Source organism: Protobothrops mucrosquamatus, unplaced genomic scaffold (assembly GCF_001527695.2).
Source record: "Protobothrops mucrosquamatus isolate PMUCROS unplaced genomic scaffold, P.Mucros_1.0 scaffold624, whole genome shotgun sequence".
NCBI lineage: Eukaryota > Metazoa > Chordata > Lepidosauria > Squamata > Viperidae > Protobothrops > Protobothrops mucrosquamatus.
The window spans coordinates 176552-196139 of NW_015386920.1; the positions used below are offsets into that span (position 1 = coordinate 176552).

Sequence of the window (19588 nt, forward strand, 5' to 3'; positions counted from 1 at the left end):
GTAATATTTTTTTTAAAGTAAGCCTGATAGGGGAGACTAATTTCTATCTCTTTAAGTTGATGTGTGTTTCAGGTGGATTGATAGAGAATATACAAATGATAAAATGATACAGAAAATCAAGATTTGCTTGGAAGGAATGTATGAATTCTGAAAAGGAAAGTCAAACAACAAATTTCCAGATAGACGGTGCTGGAGATATTATTATATTTGGAATTATTAAAAATTTTGATAAAGCAGTTCATCAAGGCCTTCTGAATTAAATTAGTAGAGAAGTAACAAGAAAACATCACTTTTATGGATTGATAACTGGTTAGAATGAAGGCATACTGCACATTATTGGAAAGTTTGCACAATAGAAGAAATTGAACTGTGAGATCTACTTTAAAAGGGCATTTTTCTAATTATAACTTTAGGTAGGAATAATCTGTGATGTACTAAAGTTTGCAGTAATGCCATGAGGATTGCAAAGAATGCCAAAAGGGTCTTTCCAAATAAGCATCAATGAGAGAAAGTATAAAGTAAAGTATATTTTATTAGACTCAAACTTTAGTGTCATATGCTACTTTATTCACTACCACTAGTAGGATAGTGGTAGTGCTTTCCCTAATTCAGATGCAGTTGGAAAACAAAGTTTCATTAAAACTCAAAGCTTTTTGATTTCTCCTCTCACAATTGTATGATAGCCTTTTGTCTGCTAAAGGCAAACTGCAGTTCATTCCCATAATACTGAACGATAGCTTAATATTATATCTGAGCCAGGTTTATCTTTCTTCTGCTGCTTCATAGTCAAGGGTGGCAATTGGAAAATTAATCACTTCCTGTACTTGGTATCTGGACTTCATCTGGACAAGAAGAAAATGTTGCTTGTTTGTGATGGTTAGCATTTTCTCAGAAGAATCAGTTCCACAATTTAGCATTGCTTTTTGATCCAAGCTTGCTCATAGAAAGATAACAACCTTTCCTGGAAAAAAAGAAGATCTGGCCATTGTTTTATTTGTTTAGATCAGATCTCGCTTAGGTTGATTAAGTAGTTATTCCTAGCATGAGCATGATCTATTCAGTGTTTTTCAAGGACAGGAACACAAGATGTTGTCCTCTACTGCCTCCATATCACTATCAAGGCAACCTGCCATATATCAAAAATAGTGTTTTTCAACTAATACTAGTGATCCATTTGGTTATTGTGAATGTTATTTATTCAGACAGCCTTTTAGCCTGAATTAATTACTATAGAATGTAGCTTTATTCTCCATGTTAGACTGATAGACTCCGGGGTCCATTGTATTTAATTATAGACAATATGATTATATTTATTTTGTTTATTTTTAAGATTTTAAATAATGTGATTTGATGTTGCTTTTTGGTTATTGCCCAAAAGCCCTTACATATTATAATGGTATCATTATTTAAGAGGTTTTGCTACCATATATTGGGTGCTGGCCTTGATAGCAGAATATGGTTTACCCATATCTTCTGTATCAGTTGTGGTGGGGCCAGCAATGGGAAAGGGCTTTTGCTTTCAGGTCTTCCTTCTGAGTTAATTTTAAAAAATATTTAATAATTATGTAAGACAAAATGCTATACTGCAGTGATGGCGAACCTTTTAGAGACCGAGTGCCCAAACTGCAACCCAAAACCCACTTATGCATCGTCAGGTGCCGGGTTGGTGTGGCCCATTGGGCGGGTGTGGCCCATTGGGTGGGCATGGCCGCGGCGGTAACAGCAGACTGGGTGGGACTAAAAAGTTCAATCAATCAATTCCAACTTTGCAAGATCTTTTTTTTCCCCGTGAGAAGTTGAAATTGACTGATTGAACCTTTTTTTTTGTACACGGCGGCGGAGGCCTAAAGCTAAAAGGTTTTATAAAACCCAGCTGAAGACCTAGGACTGGGGCGACGGCGCGCATGCCCACAGAGAGGGCTCTGAGTGCCGCCTCTGGCACCCGTGCCATAGGTTCACCACCACTGCTATACTGGATAGACAGCTGATACAGCTGAGAACAATCTTAACTTTTTTTTTCAGGCATCCAGCTCTACTAGAATACAAATTTAATTTCTTGTACTAGTTGGCAATAATAGTATTCACAGTGAACACATCTGGAGGATTCAAAGCTCGAGAAGGAATATCTCAAATAATTCAGTTTTTTAGGGGAACTTCTAGATTAGCTAGAATTAGCTTCAGCTCATTCCCCAAAAGTTCAAATAACGCTCTCTCTCTCTCTCTGTGTGTGTGTGTGTATACACGCAAACATACATAGCTACATACATAGGAAATACACAAATTAATCAAGAGAGTAATCTTGTATTTTGCCCAGAGGCTCCAATTTCAATCATTCTAAGAATTTTGACAAGCACTTGTTGGAATGAAGAAGCTTTCCCTTACCAGCATCTTCATTTTATTTATTTATCTATCTATTTAATATCTTGCCTTTATTATTTTTATAAATAACTAAAGGTAGGAAATATATCTAATACTCCTTCCTCCTTCTGTTCGCCCCTATCAGAACCCTGTGAGATGAATTGGGCTGAAAGAGAAAGGTTGGCCCAAAGTCATCCAGGCAGCTTTCATGCCTAAAGCAGGGCTATACTGTATATAATAATAATAATAATAATAATAATAATAATAATAATAATAATAATAATAATAATAATAATAATAATAATAATAATAATAATAAAGTTGGAAGGGACCTTGGAGGTCATCTAATCCAACCCCCTGCTCAGGCAGGAAACCCTATACCATTTTGGACAAATGGCTGTCCAGTTTCTTCTTAAAAACTTCCAGTGTTGGAGCATTCACCGCTTCTGGAGGCAGGTTGTTCCACTGGTTAATTGTTCTAACTATCAGGAAGTTTCTCCTTAGTTCTAGGTTGCTTCTCTCTTTGGTTAGCTTCCACCCGTTGCTTCTTGTCCTGCCTTCAGGTGCTTTGGAAAATAGCTTGACTCCCTTTTCTTTGTGGCAGCCCCTAAGATATTGGAACACTGCTATCATGTCCCCCCTCGTCCTTCTCTTCGTTAAACTAGACATACCCAATTCCAGCAACCGTTCTTTATAGACTGAATTTCTTTTTTAACAATCCCCCCTCCCTCCTATTATAGGAGAAAATGCATTGAGGACAGTTACTGAACTAATTTAAGGTTGAGACTGTGGAAGGAGGAGCAGTGATTTAGGATGCAATGGATGCTTGTTTTTGTCCAGCCTACTTCCAAATCACTTTTTGAGCTTTCCAGATTAAGAATTAACAGTCTCCTTCCCTCCACCAGAGGGATACTGAAGAAGCATGGGGGGGGGGGGGCTGGAGGGCGGGGGTGTAGAATTACTCCTATGTAGGAGAAACCTTTAAAATAATATACTTTGTCAGATTCAACTTCCTTTTGCTTAAAGAGAAAGAAAGAAAAAAAATAAAGCTACCACGAGTAGTACGCTATATTTCTCACCTTCTACAAAACTACATATTGTGTGAAATGTTTTGCTTCTGTCCCACTTAAAAAATAGAAGCCATGGTGGGTATTATTACACTTAGGTCTGCAACAGTTCTCTGGAGAAGACATCAAGCTCTTTATCTTTTCCTACTGGTGTAATTTGGAATGGGACTCTAGAATTTTTCTTTGCCTCTGAATATAGCTGTCATCAGCATAGGAAGACAAGCAAATCTTAATTCTTGGGGGAAAACTACAGTACTGTTATGTGATCCTGCAAAACAACATCTATCCTAACTCTTTCTCATTTACTTGACAAACTGCTTAATTCTACATATGCTGGAACCAAGTAGCCAATTGAACCATTTTAACATATAAAGGTAAAGTTTTCCTCTGTTCAATCATTTCCAACATTAGGAGACAGTGTTCATCTCCGTTTTTTAGCCAAGGGGGCCAGCATTGTCCATTTGAAGACACTTCTATGATCATGTGGCCAGCATCACTATACACCAGAGGTAGTCAACCTTGGCTCTTTTATGACTCGTGGACTTCAACTCCAAGAATTCCTGAGCCAGCTCAACCTTGGCTCATAAAAGAGCCAAGGTTGACTACCCCTGCTATACACTAAGGTGCATGGAACGCCGTTACCTTCCCACCAAAGTGTTATTTATTTATCTACTCACATTTGCCTGCTTTCAAACTGCTAGGTGGGCAGGAACTGAAGCAACAATAGGAGCTCATCCCGCTACACAGCGCTCAGGTCTCAAACTTGGGTTTTCAGCTTTTACGCAGACAAGCTAGGCGTCTTAACCACTGAGTCACCGCGTCTCCTCTTTTAATATATGTATATATTATATATTAACATATAGCAAAAATGCTAACGTCACAGGTCTTACATATACTGTTTGCAAAGTTGGGCAAATTCTTCCAATAATAACATTTTAACAAGCTCCTTTTTTTAGCTTGGACAGAGAATGAATACACACGCACACACTTCTGAAGGGACATGCCTGGTAATGAAGTGGTGTCACCAGTGATGCTAAACCCACATAGCTTAACAAACTCAAAAACCAAAAACTATATGAATTTCAGAAAGGCATCTTTAATGATCATAAAAACTGAAGCACATAGCAAGCCAATTAATGGAAAAATCTCTTTAAAGTGTTTATTTGCCATGGACTCACCACTGGGTTCTGGTTCCTCTTTTCATACCCACCTACAGCCATTCTTCTTCTGCTCACCCTTTTCCCACAGTCTCTCACATCATTTTGTTAATCAGGATCTCTAGCACAGTAGAAGAATTATTATGAATATCAAGTGTATGGGGTCTATAGCTAAAGTAATATTTCTCAATAGTCGTGTTTTCTGCTGAAGAAATTTAGATACAGTAAGGCTAGGAATTATTCATATTTTGCTCTTTGGATATTTGTTAATATACCTCAGAATTGTTTTGTTTTATTTATCTTTGTGTGTGTCTTGTGTTTAACTGAATATAATTTTAACTTGTTTTGCATAATCCTATTTTGGACTGTTCATTGTTTACCTAAAATAAATACACTGCAAACGTGTCCATTTTTTTTCAAGTAATGTGATCAGATGAAATGTAGGCTTCTAAATATGTTACTTGCATTTTTTTAAAATGATATAGTTTACTTTTAGTATCAGTGGAAAAGCTCGATCATGGGTGCTTTTCTATACAAGTGAAGTGGAAATCAGTGAGAATGAACAAAAATGCTACTTACAGATGCCAGTTGTCCTACAGAACCAGGCTATATGAAAAATATGAATTTTTGGTGTTTACAACAATGTACCGGTAATCCCCTACATAGTACTGTAGATATTTTAGTATTGAATGATAATCCTAGCACAGGGGTTTTGGAGAGGAGTCAGAGGTAGTCAGTCCTGGGCATTAATTGGATGCATGGTTATGCTAATACAAGAAACAAACTTGAGGTGACCTTTATTTTTTTTTTAAAAAATAGCCTTTGTTAAAAATGGACCTTACATCTCTATACTTGAGTACCTTCACTAGAAATGTCAATTCTGAAGTCATTGCTGTGCCAAACTACTTTCTAGTGTAGGCTGCACTTCTTCTTTCTTTGTGGTATGCTTTTAAATATCAGAAGTTCACTTTTTCAGGGAATCCCCTATTGAAAATTAAAGCTGACTATGATGAGTAATGACTTATCATGCTCTCCCTTGGGATGACAGCAAAGACGTACAGCGGCCAAACATATTTTCATTTCCTTTCTTTTGGTGGCAATATAATACGCAGTCACAAAAAAACTTTAATGCTGTTTGTTTGCAGTGAAAAAGTAAAAGAGATTATAACATTGAGTGATTATAATGATGGACATACTGTAGATCAGGGGTAGTCAACCTTGGCTCTTTTATGACTCGTGGACTTCAATTCCCAGAATTCCTGAGCCAGCTTAGCTGGCTCAGGAATTCTGGGAGTTGAAGTCCACGAGTCATAAAAGAGCCAAGGTTGACTACCCCTGCTGTAGATCAAGGACACCAGGTTCAAATCCTTGGCCACCATACATTGCATTGTTTCCTTTATGCTATCTTTCTTGTATAATTTGATGCGCACAAATCAATAGGAAAACCAATCTTGTTCCCTTTAATTGAAAGGTAGCTAAAGTACACAGCCAGTTTTGTTCAGTTTATAATTATCAGGGCCAATTGTTCACATGTTTCTAAGTTTTTGGGTTAAAGTCAATGATGCCATTCGATTTCCATTATTTTTGTATTTCCCAATTGCTTTTATACAAGCATATGTTTAGCCTTCTATGTTTATTGAGCTTTTAGAAGATCTAGAAGTAATCTAGATTACTATTAATTTCTATGCTGCTGAAGTATTTCATCTTTAGCAAGAAGTAATTGGACTTGCTGAATAACTGTGGGCACATCCTTCTCTCCCTCCACACATATTAATTAATCAGAATAGAGGTGAAAAGGATCTTGGAGGTCTTCTAGTCCAACCCCCTGCTCAAGCAGGAGATTCTATACCAGGGGGTGTCAAACTCGCAACGTCACGTGACGTGTCGCGACCGTATCGTGACTTTTTTTCCCATTGTTGGCAATGGGGTGGGCATAGTTTTGGCATGACGCATCCGGCCCGTGGGCCGGCAGTTTGACACCCCTATTCTATACCATTTTAGACAAGTGGCTGTCCAATCTCTTCTTAAAAACCTCCAGTTATGAAGCATCCACAGCTTTTGATGGCAAGCTGTTTCACTGGTTAATTGTTCTCACTGTTAGGAAGTTTCTCCTTAATTCCAGATTGCTTCTCTCCTTGATTAGTTTCCATCCATGGATCTCGTCTTGTCTTCTGGTGTTTTGGAAAACTTCTTCTGTGCTTTAAACGTATTCAAGTTACACTTTCATGGTCTACTAAGATAGGAGTGACATTAACAAAAAAAAATTCCAGTATCTCTATGCAAGCTTATTGTGTGTTTTGCCGAGAAGGTTTTTGTTCTCTTTTTCTGAATAGTGGAGAGACAAGGTTCTCTGACACAACTATACCCACCCTTGATGAAGTTTCTTGGATGAGAAAGGGCGTTGTCTTACCTGAACGCCTATTCTCAGCATGATGATGGTTAAGATAACGCATTGGTGAATTCTCCATCCAATCATGCTGGATTCTCAAGGAAAAAAACATAGTCCAGTTGCCTTTTGAAAAAACACTTTTGAGACAACTACACCCAGAGTTATTCTCTGCTGATTTCCTATATTGGTGTGGTTACCGTTCACAGCTGACCACACCGCCCCCATAGAATTCTACAGAAAATAAAATTATCACTCATAGTTATATTGAGAGAAATGGTGTTTTGTGAAATACGTAAAGAGGACAGATGAATTATAGAAAGGACATTGGCTGGGCTTAAACCTTCTCAGATGCCCTGATATTGTAGCAAAATGATCTAGGGACTTTGAAACAAGTTGTAAGCTGAATAGTTTGGGTGTTGGAATGCAAACCAAAATCCATATTAGTCAAAAGAAGCTTTAGTGGCCTCTCAGTAAGTATGGTAAGTCTTACATAGAAAAAGAGAAGATATAGGAAAAAGCAAGTGAGTAGAATTCTTATTTTTTCTTGAATTCTAGCATCACTTTGGAGTTTTGAGTTGGTCTTTGGCAGCTGAAAAAAAGGCAAGAGACAGTAAGCAATATAGAAATGCAAAACATTGTACAACATTGATGTTGTAGTCCTTACACTGTATGTTGCAGATCAGGGCTCCCTAACCTCTGGGTCACAGCCAAGTACCAGGCCACGCAAACGATGGGCAAATGCATGCATGCATTCAAAGCTCCCCTTTCATGAGTGGAGGGCACTCCTACCACTTGCACCAATGGAGCTGTGTGTGCACGTGTACACCTGCCACTCCCACACACACCGCACCCTGGGAAGGGCCACCAAGGTGGAAAGGTTAGGGACCACTGTTGTAGAAGACTTCTGTTTTTTCTTCTGGGGCTGCTGGGTCTTTTAGCTTACTTAGGATGTTTTGGTGAGCTTTAGTTGGTTTGTGTGTCATGGTGATACCATGTGTTCTGACCCAGCCTTCGCAAGTAATGAGAAACCGCTTACTCGCGAGTAAAACAAACTCTTTTATTAAAATAGGAACTATCTTTGTTCACATTGGGTAGACAAAACCAAAAAGTAGTAGTCACAAAGGAAAGTCTTTTCTCCTTCTGACATAGGGCAAGAACAGTCTCCGTTCACTTGAGAACTCCAGATAGAAAGTCTTTCAAGGATTAAGCCAAGCAGAAACAGTACCTGTTCACACCGGCTGAGGCAAATTCACTATCTATTATTTCCCTGCAGGGAGACTTAGTTGGCACCTCAAATATAGAGCAAGTAGTCCCAACAAACCTAGTTCTGGTAAAGGAACCCAACTTGATTGATGTACCCTGGAAAACGAATGGTTGTCTGCGACAACAGGCCACTCCCAAATGCTTACTATTTATTTCCCAGCCAGAGAGGGGCTGCCAATGTCTACGTCTTCTTTTCTCTGAGAGCCGGCTTATTGCCTTTTGTTGCTCTCCTCTCCTCATTATGTATATGCACATCTGGGAGTGGCCCCATCTGTTCCTCCTCCTCACTCATCTCAGGCCCCGAAGACAGCTGCCTCTCCGCCTGGATGTGGACAGACAGCCCCAGCTCTGCATCTGCCTCTGATTCTGCTTCCTCATCAGCGCCTTCCAAAGGCTCCAAAGTTAACCCAGGCTCCTTCTTCTGACTCTGCTGCTAGCTCTGCTGGCAGCCGATGGACCACAACACCATGTGGCTGTTGGTAGTTTCTGACATGTTTTTGATGTATAACAGTGTTATCCTTTTCACGGCTTGTGTTGGTTGTATACATTGGGTTGAGTGATCAGGCACTTTTTGTTAAAGCTGAGTGAATATACATTTTGTTAGAAGATGTGTAGATGACCTGTCTCCTTTTTCTGATATTCAGGGTTGCTGCAGTGTGCTTGTACTCATCTAAATAGTGTTCTTATTGGGCTTCTCTTGTGGAAAGTTAGATGTTGTTACCTGGTTTGATAATGAAAAGTTTGCAAGAAAACAACCAAGCTCAGAGAGCACCAAGGACCCCACATATATTTAATATGGTTCCTATCAGACCATGCATGCATGTAGATACATATGCTCTATCCTTCGATTTAACCAACATGAGTACTCTGCCTACTAATGTCCATCATAGAGGTTTTCCATAGGAGACTATAGTTGAGCATATGGAGATATCATTTCTGCATATCATCAAGACCCATATAGATTGTTTTATCTAAGAAAAACATCTAAATTGCAAGCTCTGTAAATGTGGATTTTTTAAAAAAATAATCACCTTTTGCAACCTTCTGACATGCAAAGTCAGTGGGGAGCCAGATTCACTTTACAACCATGTTATTAATTTAACAACTGCATTGATTCACTTAAGAATTGTGTCAAGGAAGGTTGGGGCAAAACTCAACAAATGTCTCGCTTAACAAGAGAAATTTTGGGCTCAGTTATGGTTGTAAGTTGAAGACTACCTGTACTGGAGACATTGTGTACTTAGTGAAAGCTTTCCTTCACACTACATTGTATTAAGGGGGAAAATACAAGGTACATCTGCTCTGTGGAACATCTCCCCCCCCCCCGAGGTAAGATTGGCTCCCATCCTTCTGACCTTCCATAAGAGCCGAAGACCTGGCTTTCCCAGATGGTTTGGGGGCCCAGCGGCAGAGTATCACACTGGAGGTGGTTGATGAATTAAGAAGCAATTTCACCTCTCTCCCTTCCCATCTTTTAACCATAATTTTATCTTTGTTTCTAATTCCATTTTTATCATTTTAGAATAATTTATCTTCTATGGTTTTCATGCGGTACGCCACCCAGAGCCTTTTTGAAACAAGATGGTTGGCAAATAAATCTAATAAGTAAATCAATAAAGGCAGTCATCACGGAGTGGACTTACAGTTTTATTCATTTGATTCTATTACATGATGATATCTCAATATATTGGTTAATTCATTCTCCTCTCTTTTCTCCCACGTTATTTCAAAGTATATTTGTAAGAAGAACCTTGAAGAACAGACATAGGTCATATTTTTTTTGTTTCCATTTATGTGTGTATATTTTTTCTTCTTAGGCATTCTCAGTCAAGAAGTAACCAAAGTTGCAGTCCAAGCAGGAGATGAAGCCAGGCTTCCTTGCAAAATCACTATAAGCACACTTCTAGAATCTTACTACATCTACTGGCAAAAGCCTACTATCCGTGGTAACCGAGACAAGGTTGTGATTTCGTTCAAGAATGGTAAAGAATGTGAACCGGAGAAGGACAAATCTTACAAGAACAGATCAAAGATAGATAAGCAGAATCTTACACTTTTAATCTCCTCAGTGGCAATAAACGATAGTGGAACATATAAATGTATTGCCATATTGCAAAATCACAGAGAAGGGGAAGCGTTAATCGATTTATCTGTGATAAGTAAGTGTTAATCTACTGACACAACTTCTTTAAATTGTGTGTGTGTGTGTGTGTTTCTTTGTATAATTTTATTAAAGAGTTTTTAAAAGGAAGATAAAACTAATACAAACTAATATAAGAAAAATAGGAAAAAGAAAGAAAAAGAAAGCTAAAAATGCAAGAGAAAAAACTCTGGAATGCAGTATACAATAAATTATAAAATGTGTATTAGAGACCAGGTAGGCCATGAGTTCTAGTGCCATCATAGGCACAAAGCCAGCTGGGTAACTGAAACAATCACTATAAAATCACAATATTAACGCCATCCTTTGCAGTATACACATACATTCTCAGTACATATTTCATATGTGAATGCTCCAACATTGAAAGTTTTAAGAAGAGACTGGACAGCCATTTGTCTGAAATGGCTTCCTGCCATTTGTCTAAAGGTTTCCTGCCTGAGCAGGGGGTTGGACTAGGGGACCTCCAAGGTCCCTTCCAACATCATCATCATCATCATCATCATCATCATTATTATTATTACCAAATAACTAATTAAATAAGTTTTCACTGCTGTTCAATAAAGATTAATAATGAAGATGCTGTCTTATTTTGGGAAAACATTTGCACAGAAGGAGAACTTGGCAGAGTTGCCTGAAATGTTTAAGAGAATTTTCTTAAATTCAGGATAATGACACGAAATTTAGGGGAAAAGTCTTCGTGTGTACAGGTCTGCTTGAACAAATTCCAATAATATCAAATTCCTTTTTCCATATAAGTCATATTCTGTAATATCTTATTATCTTTTCTGTGTCTTCCAGCTCCATTCAGTAAGCCTATCATCCTGGACAATTTGTCCAGTGAACGTTGTGACTCAACAAATTTGACACTGAGGTGTTTGTCTCATGGAGGTTCTTCAAGGCCAGAGATGTTTGGATTTATCAATAAAAAGGCAGTGAATTGGACCTCAACTGTCACAAGCAACAAAGAATTGTTTAATATTACTGGCACTTTGCAGTTAAACACGACAGAAAACATGTTGGTCGAATGTTTAGTTCGTTTTTCAGATTTCCATGTGTCAACCAACTATAGCTTGAGTAAGTTCCCTCCATTTTATGTAAAGGCAATCTTATTTGATTGTATAACATAATAATTGAGTAAATGACAAAACACAAAACTATTTGAATTAATCATAATTAAATAAAAAATCTTATTTTTGTATGAAAATTGCTACTGTGGTTAGGGAAAAAATGAATTGGATCCAGAATTACTCATTTTAGTCACACAAAATAATAAATGACTCACAGTGCATTGATTTAAATTGATTTATTCTAGATAAAGGTCAGCCTGGCTCAATTGTATATTGCCATTGTTCTTTCTAACCATTCATTACTACCCATTTATTATTTCCTATTTGATCAGTTAAAGAGTTGCTTCTGCACTTTATTAAATCTTTGAGAGGCAGTAGAAATGCTAGCAAACATTAGTAGTTATAACTATTAATTAAACTAGTGAAAACAGTATTGAATGCAGCTTGAAGTCAATTTGAATACTGTGCCCTTTTTGATGTATGGATATAGCTAATATTCTTCCTGAGTTTCAGCTTGCAGTATGTTACCATTTTGCTTAGCATGCAATATATGGAACATATTTGTTCTAATCTCAACTGGTTCCATCAGTGAAAAGGAAGGGAGGGAGGGACAACCTTGCACTATTCCACAGCTCTGTGTTTCACCAGTCACTGGAGAAGTGGGGGGGGGGAGAGCTCCCCAATCAAGCATTCTTCAGAAAGGGGAAGGCAATTCTGCAGCCCAGCCAAAATGCTATGGAAAAAGTGACCAGTGATTGCAAAGGAGGGGTTCCAGCCACAGTGAACAGTGAACAGATAAAGGAAAATATAGCAGGAGGACAAGATGGCACCACTGTTTCAGCATTAATTGGGAAAAAAACATTAAGAGAGAAAAAAATGCTTTCATTGTGTTGGGGGACAGAGGACAATGTTTTGCGTTCCTGTAGCTGAGAAACATTTAGCAGCCTATACTTGTATGGGGGCAATCTACTGATGCAAATCCATATATAGCTAACAGTAGTTTACACCATTTACTTATATCCTGCATAGGTTTCTAATCTTGTTTTCACTATATGGCTATGCTATTTCATGTTATCTTTTGGGGTTTTTTAAGCTTTTCTCTTCTTTCTTTTTGGTTATACAAATACAACCTTCTTGGATTCCCCCCTTTTTATTTTTTGCTTCTTAACCCTTTTTTTTTCAAAATTTCTTCTTGTTTAAATTCGCATAGCACTTTAAGCTTCATAAGGTTCATATCATTCTGCTGTATCATAGAACTAATTATTTCTTCACTGTGGGGCTGGGTTTTTTTCAATAATACTTCCAACTTTTATTTCAGATATGACAAAGAACTGTTCTAATATTACATTGCCACCATTGCCACCATTGTCACCATTGCCACCATTGATTTCTTCACCTTTTGGGATCATCATTCCTTCAACGGCGATCCTGATTTTCCTTCTAGTTGTGGTAATGCTTGTAATACTCCAATACTATTGTAAGTACTGATGTCTCTATCACTAGCTGATGCACTGTTGAGATCCAATATGAAATGTTAGAATAATTATCAATGAGGGCACAGGGCCACAATAGATTCTGAGAATATGCAGTCCTGTACAATTGCCCCTTCCCCATTTTCTGAAAGCTCATCAGCTTTCAGCAACTTTACCCAGGAATATTATGAGATCCCAAGTGAGAATGATGAAAGCTTATGATATATCAAAGGAGATTATAAGGTTCTCATGACAATTGGTGTTTTTGCAAGATTTGGGCCTTTCCTTTTAAATGATTGTAACTGTCAGTTTGGTGAACATCAGAGTGTCCAATGCCACAAGTATCATATTTCTAATTCTTCTGATGATAAGATACAAGATATAAGATAGATATAAGATATGATATGATAAGATGAGATGATAAGATGAGATGATAACCTTTATTGTCATTTTTTACTATGAGCACACTTGCCCATATTAAAAATGAAATTCTGTTGCAGAAAGAGGAAACTTGAGAGTTCACAAGGTTACAAAGCTATGTACATAGCTATGGAAATTAAAACGTGAAACACATTGACAACTATGTACCAACAACCAGAAAGTATGAAACTAGTTATGCTCATCTTTACTTGCATATATTGACTACATTACCAATATAGATGTCCATCTTTTCTAGATCTTCTAATAAAGCACACATAGACATACAGCTCAATTTCTGATGTTTTCAACCAAGGTTGAAGAGTAGAGATTAAGGGCAGGGTACTTTAGACATTCCTACTTTGACACATATAGAATAGTTGGAAAGGTTTGTTTGTGTTTTATCCTCAAAGAAACAGAGTTGGAGCATTTTATGAATCCTAGCTCATCAGTTTTGCTACTAAATTAGTCTTTGCCATTACTCTTCATTCAAGTTTAGCAACATTAATCTGTCCAAGAAATTAATCCCTGGCATATTTCAGATATTTTATTTATTTGTCCAGTTTGTATGGATAAATTATATACATACATCTAATTTATATCTCTGATTTCAAACTTTCAGTCCATCCCATATAGTGACTGGCCAGTTTTCAGTAGGACATTGTCTAGAAGGCATGTTTCACATCAGAAACTGAACAGGAAGATTAATCATTTTTGGGGGATAACAGCATTATTTCTAGATGTAGAGCTATCATTCATTCCTGCAATTTCTGCAGCATTTAGTTCTTGAATTTCTATAATTATGGTATGATCTGTTTTTGCTAGGTTACATGGTGAATTCATTCGGCTATAGACTATTCACACAGGTTTTGTGAAAATAAGGTTACAGGATCTGGGCTGCAAAAAAAAATATTATTTTTAAATACTGTCTCACCACAGGGCACTTAAAGCTCAAAAACAGCAGAATATTATTATAATACAGTTTTTTCTCTATTGGCCATTACATCTGATAGATTATGAATTTCAGTTCATCAAAGTTCAGGACATAATAATTATGTGTTTATGTGTTTATGGTGCCACAAATCTCTTATTTTTGCAGAAAATGACTGAGATCTTTCTGGAAATCTCTGCTTCTAGGAACTTCTCTTCCTATGTATCAGAAAGTAAACAAGCTTTTAAAAATCCCCTTAACCACTAATCTGAATTTTGAAAATAAAACTTGGTCTTTAAGAGTGAAGTATTATTTGTTCTTGATGTAGCTGTGGATTTCAGAGAACGTTGGCTTTGGAATCTCTATTGGAGTAGCGGTTAAAAAGGGAAATTCTCCTGGATATCTGTTTTGGAATATATAATGTAGGCAGATATTCTTTGTATTTCCTAATGTTATGCAAAGGCATTTTTTTTAATATATGGAAGCAGATGCAACAAAACAGTTTTCTTGTTTTCATCATTTTAATGTCTATAAATAGGAAATGGCTGTCAAATATAAATAAACTCTGCGTATATCTTAGAAAAAAAATATTAACAAGAAATCTACATATATCATTATCATTACTAATGATGTCTTGCTATAGATAGTTTGGATCCATATACATATATTTATCTTCTATGAATTCTGCATTTTTAAGATATATTGACAATTCACTCTTTTCCCTCCCTAAAATTTACAATCCTTTCAATGATTATTCAGAACTAACTCCATGTTTCCATGGAACATAGTCTCAAGTAAAACTGCAGAATTATTCAGTATTGCACCACTTTAAAAGCTGCCTGGAGAGGCCCCCAGTGTCTTTCATCTGCTCACCAGATGAAAACTTTTACTGACAAAACTTTAATCCTGAACATCTATTGGAATCATTTTTGCTGTATCTAGAAGAACATATAACCTTTTTCTATTACAGACTAACAAATTACCTTATCATATAAAGAGGGGAGTGAGGGAAAAGCTAGTCAGAGGGAAAAGCTAGCTAGTTTGCTTTATAAACTAGAGACAGGCTCTTCTTACAATGTGTACAATTACCCAGCAAGCCATAACCCAGTGTTTCTCAACCTTGACAATTTTAAGGCATGTGGACTTCAACTCCCAGAATTCCACAGCCAGCATTGCTGGCTGTGGAATTCTGGGAGTTGAAGTCCACATGCCTTAAAATTGTCAAGGTTGAGAAACACTGCCATAACCTAATCAGATCTTCTTAGTAAAGGCTCTGGCAGTAGACAATCACTCCAAGATCAAAAGTCAACTGGCTTTGGATTGCCCTCTATCCATTTTTTCCAAGATGTCTGGTTACTCCTGGAATCTTGGCACCAGGAAAGTACTAATAAGGTTATAAATATCATTAGTCAACTTTCTATTGATCAGGCGGGGAGCAGTTGATATGTTGACTGTTGAAGGGCATAAATATTGGGACATATGTTTTGGACTGCCAGGCCTTGGCAATAAATTCTGTAATGCAATTTTTTTCCTTTTTTAGCCACTTCTTTGTTCTCTTTTCTTCAGAGGACTACAAGCATGGATTGCTGACTTGATTTAGGTATTCTCAGGATATAGCTGACTTGATGGAGTCATTTAACTCTAGGCAAATTGAGTTATTTAAAGCTGAATTTAACCCTCTTATCTGGATTAATTGCCTTCTTTTTGCTGACTGGAAGTCACCAAAAGTGCCTCACTGGACTAGATAAATTGCTATAAAAACAGGACCATATTCTAGCAGATTTTTTTAACAGAAAAAATGAAGAGTAGCTTAGGTGTGGTTAACTAAACCAAGGTAATATGGGTTAGGTATGTAATAAAAATGACTTCTTCCATTCAGATTACATTGAATAAATGATCTTTTTATTCATTTTTAATAGCCCTATATAAGTATATCCTGTCCATCCAGAAAGACCACTCAAGAAAATGTGCTTTGTGATAAACCAGTAGGCAGTCATGTTTTGGTGCAAGTTTGTCATAGACCAGAATACATATGTGGACTCCATGGTGGATGGTACGAAATAAAAAATAACCCAAACAAAATCTCGTCCTTTACTTTTGTACTTAATTTTATTGGTAAGGACCTGGGAATAGAAGATAGTTTAGATTGTCTTAGGACATAGTGTTAAGAACAGGAAGGTAAAAAAGAGGATGGCATGAAATTAAGAAGTTTTAAAACTATCTGAATGAAACATTAGGATCAGAGAGGATTCTTGGCAGAATCAAAGTGTTACCATGGTTAAAATGGATTAAACAGCTCTGAGAGTTGTTGAAGATGGACCATATATTATTGGTTTCCATCCAGAGTAGAATTAATCAATAAATCTCAAATGAAGTGATCAATTTCCACTAATTAAGTTTTATGGGATCCTGGGTGAGGCCAGAAGAAAACACATGAGATGTTTAAGGGAGAAGGAGAAGGAAATATGTTGAAGAGGAAAAGTACTATGGAAAGTCCAGTTAGATAACCCAAACATTTATCTGGAGTTGGAGGAACAGAGCACAAGAGCAAAGCTTTGCCTGCCAGATACTCTCCCATCATCTCTGTAGCTTGAGACTGGTTGGTACTATTTGTTAAGGTCTTTCCTTAGACTGGTAAAATAGTAATAGTGCGAAGAGTAAGGTCTGTAGATGGTGCACATATATTAAGCCCACATCATATTGTGTCTAGAATTGCTTTCTTAAAGTGCTTTGATAGCACACATACTGTAGATCTAGACTATGACAGCCTCTCATTTTGGAAAAGGGAAATTGTCTGTTAAAGAATGTAAGATAATGTTGAAACTGGTAAAACTACTTGTCTGCTCAAATAAAATTTAGCTTTTATCCAAATGGTTGATTTAGTTCTTTGTATTTTACTAAAATAAGAGAAAAATCTGTGATTTAATTTTGTTGTTGTCATCGTTGTTGCACTAGTTCGCAAGCATCCAAGGTCCTCCACCACACATCAGTCGCTGGCAACAGATGAAACAATACTTCAGGAGCAATCTAGTGGGCAGACACTTTCAGGGCTGGGGAGGTAAGTTTGGTGCCCTGCATTACCCTCTTAAAAAAATGAAAATAGAATCAGAGTTGGAAGTAGGCATATAAGCTACCAATTTCCATTTCCCCTTGTGCCTGTAAGATCTTCACAGAAGTTGCTCCCGGTCTCCATAAACACATTCAGTGGAAAGGGACCCACCATCACTCTTGGTAACTATTGTCAAACTGCTTTCAGAAGTTTATTTTAATATTCAAATCCCACACCAGGCAAGCCAATACAGTATATTAGTTAATGTGTGGGAGTAGGTTTGTTTATCTAAATCTTTCTTAAATTGATGAACTGAATACAATGCTTCAGTAGAATGCCATATTTTGTTCTACCAAAGCAAAACAAGTGTTATTTCTTATCATTTAGAGATTATACTTCTTTTGAAAACATAAAATTATGTTTTCTGTGGCCTCAAACACATGCAATCCATTGCTATTGGAATTGTACTTTTACCAAACCACACAAAACCTGTTTTTTATTTCTGAAATGAATGTTGGATTTGCCTATTAAATACCATTAAATCATTTTCAGATTTATCTAAATTAGCTGATTTCTATTAAGATCATTTTAAAAATTTTATTTAGCTCTCCCAGCCAATTTTGTTTTATTTGCAGAAAAAAAGCTCTCTTTTGTATATTAAATGTTGGCAAGATATGGGAGTCTAATGGCATTTTATTTATTAGATCTTTTATATGCCTTTCATTCAAATCTTGTACACCTACCTACTATCTACAGTGTAATTCAGAATTTCATATAGCAATTAAAATTATTTAAAACTTGCAGCATAAAAGTTCTAAAGTAAAAGGCTTGGATAAAAAATACATTTTATACCTCCTCCTAAAATTTAACAAACAAGTCAGACTTTGGTTACCAATTATTTAATAGAATATGAAATAACTGGCTAAAATTTCATATTCTATTAAATTTATATTTTCAGGTACTGAATACCTAAACAGATTGAACCAAAACCTTTCTGGATAATTTTTATGAGATTTGTCTAATTGAGAAGAATATTTGAATCTTACTGAGGATCCAGCTGACATTTATCCATAGTTTGTACACCAGGTGCCTGAGTGTACTGCTAACCATAGTAGTGTAAATCTTAGAATTTTGCTCTTTTCAGCTCTGTAGTTATATTTTTATTTTATTTATTCATTTATATCCTGCTTTTATATATACAGCATAGCTTTTACCCGTCTATGGACAGTTTTGTTAAGAATTAATTTTTAACACAAAAACACATGTAGGAAGGAAGAATTAGACATCGTTGTTACTGGCTTTTTCAACATTTCCATTTCCAACAGTAGCAATATTTTAAAATTCACTTAAAAGAAAAACAATCTGAATTCCACAATATGCCCAAATCATCTATTTCATTTCCAATTAAAAACGGAGCCAAGTAAAAATAAATAAATAGAGAAATGAGTTTTGGTCCACTTGTAGAGCTTTCCTTCTTCCCAGTTTTGAATTGGTGAGTGACAATTTAGGAAAGGGCAGATTCATTAAAGTTTTCCACAGTATTATATCTCTTACATTATTCCAGACTTTGTAGGTTAATGGTAACCTACCACTATAATACAATATGCAATATGGAAAAATGGATTTAAATTATACAGTGCAGACATCAATTTGTTTAATATCCTGCCTCTAGTGTTTTCCACAACCCTCTAGTTGAATAGATTTGGGAGACAGCAAATTTCCTTGGCTGAGAATGATTTTCCTATCAGGCACATAATATTACATTTGTTAGATTACAGATAGTCCTTGGCTTACAATTCAGTTACAACAGCACTGGAAAAAGTGACTTATGACTACTTTTCACACTTAACGACCATTGCAGCATTGCCATGGTCACGTGATCAAAAGTCAGATGCTTGGCAACTGACTCATATTTATCGTGGTTGCAGTGACCTGGGGTCATGTGATCATCTTTTACAACCTTCTGATAAGCAAAGTCAATGGGAAAGCCAGATTCACTTAACAACTGTGTTACTAACTTCATAACCGCAGTGATTCACTTATCAGCCATGACAAGAAAGGTAGTAAAATGGGGCAAAACTCACTTAACGCTTTTCGGTAGAAAAACTACCAAAGAAGCATAGCAGAAAACAGGATAGATTAATCTTTGTTTCTTCCATAATAATATAATAGTTTTTTGAAAGTGGCATTTCCCATCTGCTGTCTAAAGTGAGGCATTCCACCGTTTTATTATTGCTCGGCAGAAGCCATGGGGGAA

The 19588-nt window shown here is 36.7% G+C and overlaps 1 protein-coding gene across 1 annotated transcript in view; it reads left to right on the forward strand.

The window, feature by feature from the left end:
• The window catches only part of LOC107289020 (T-lymphocyte activation antigen CD80-like), a 41032-nt gene extending 23674 nt beyond the window's left edge, over window positions 1–17358 (forward strand). Inside the window, exons 3-6 of the mRNA XM_015817708.1 lie at window positions 10052–10393; window positions 11194–11469; window positions 12781–12939; window positions 17238–17358. Of these exons, the coding sequence (XP_015673194.1) occupies window positions 10052–10393; window positions 11194–11469; window positions 12781–12939; window positions 17238–17344 (884 nt within the window). The 3' untranslated portion in view covers window positions 17345–17358. The remainder of the gene's footprint in view (window positions 1–10051; window positions 10394–11193; window positions 11470–12780; window positions 12940–17237) is intronic.
• Window positions 17359–19588: the final 2230 nt, after the last annotated feature.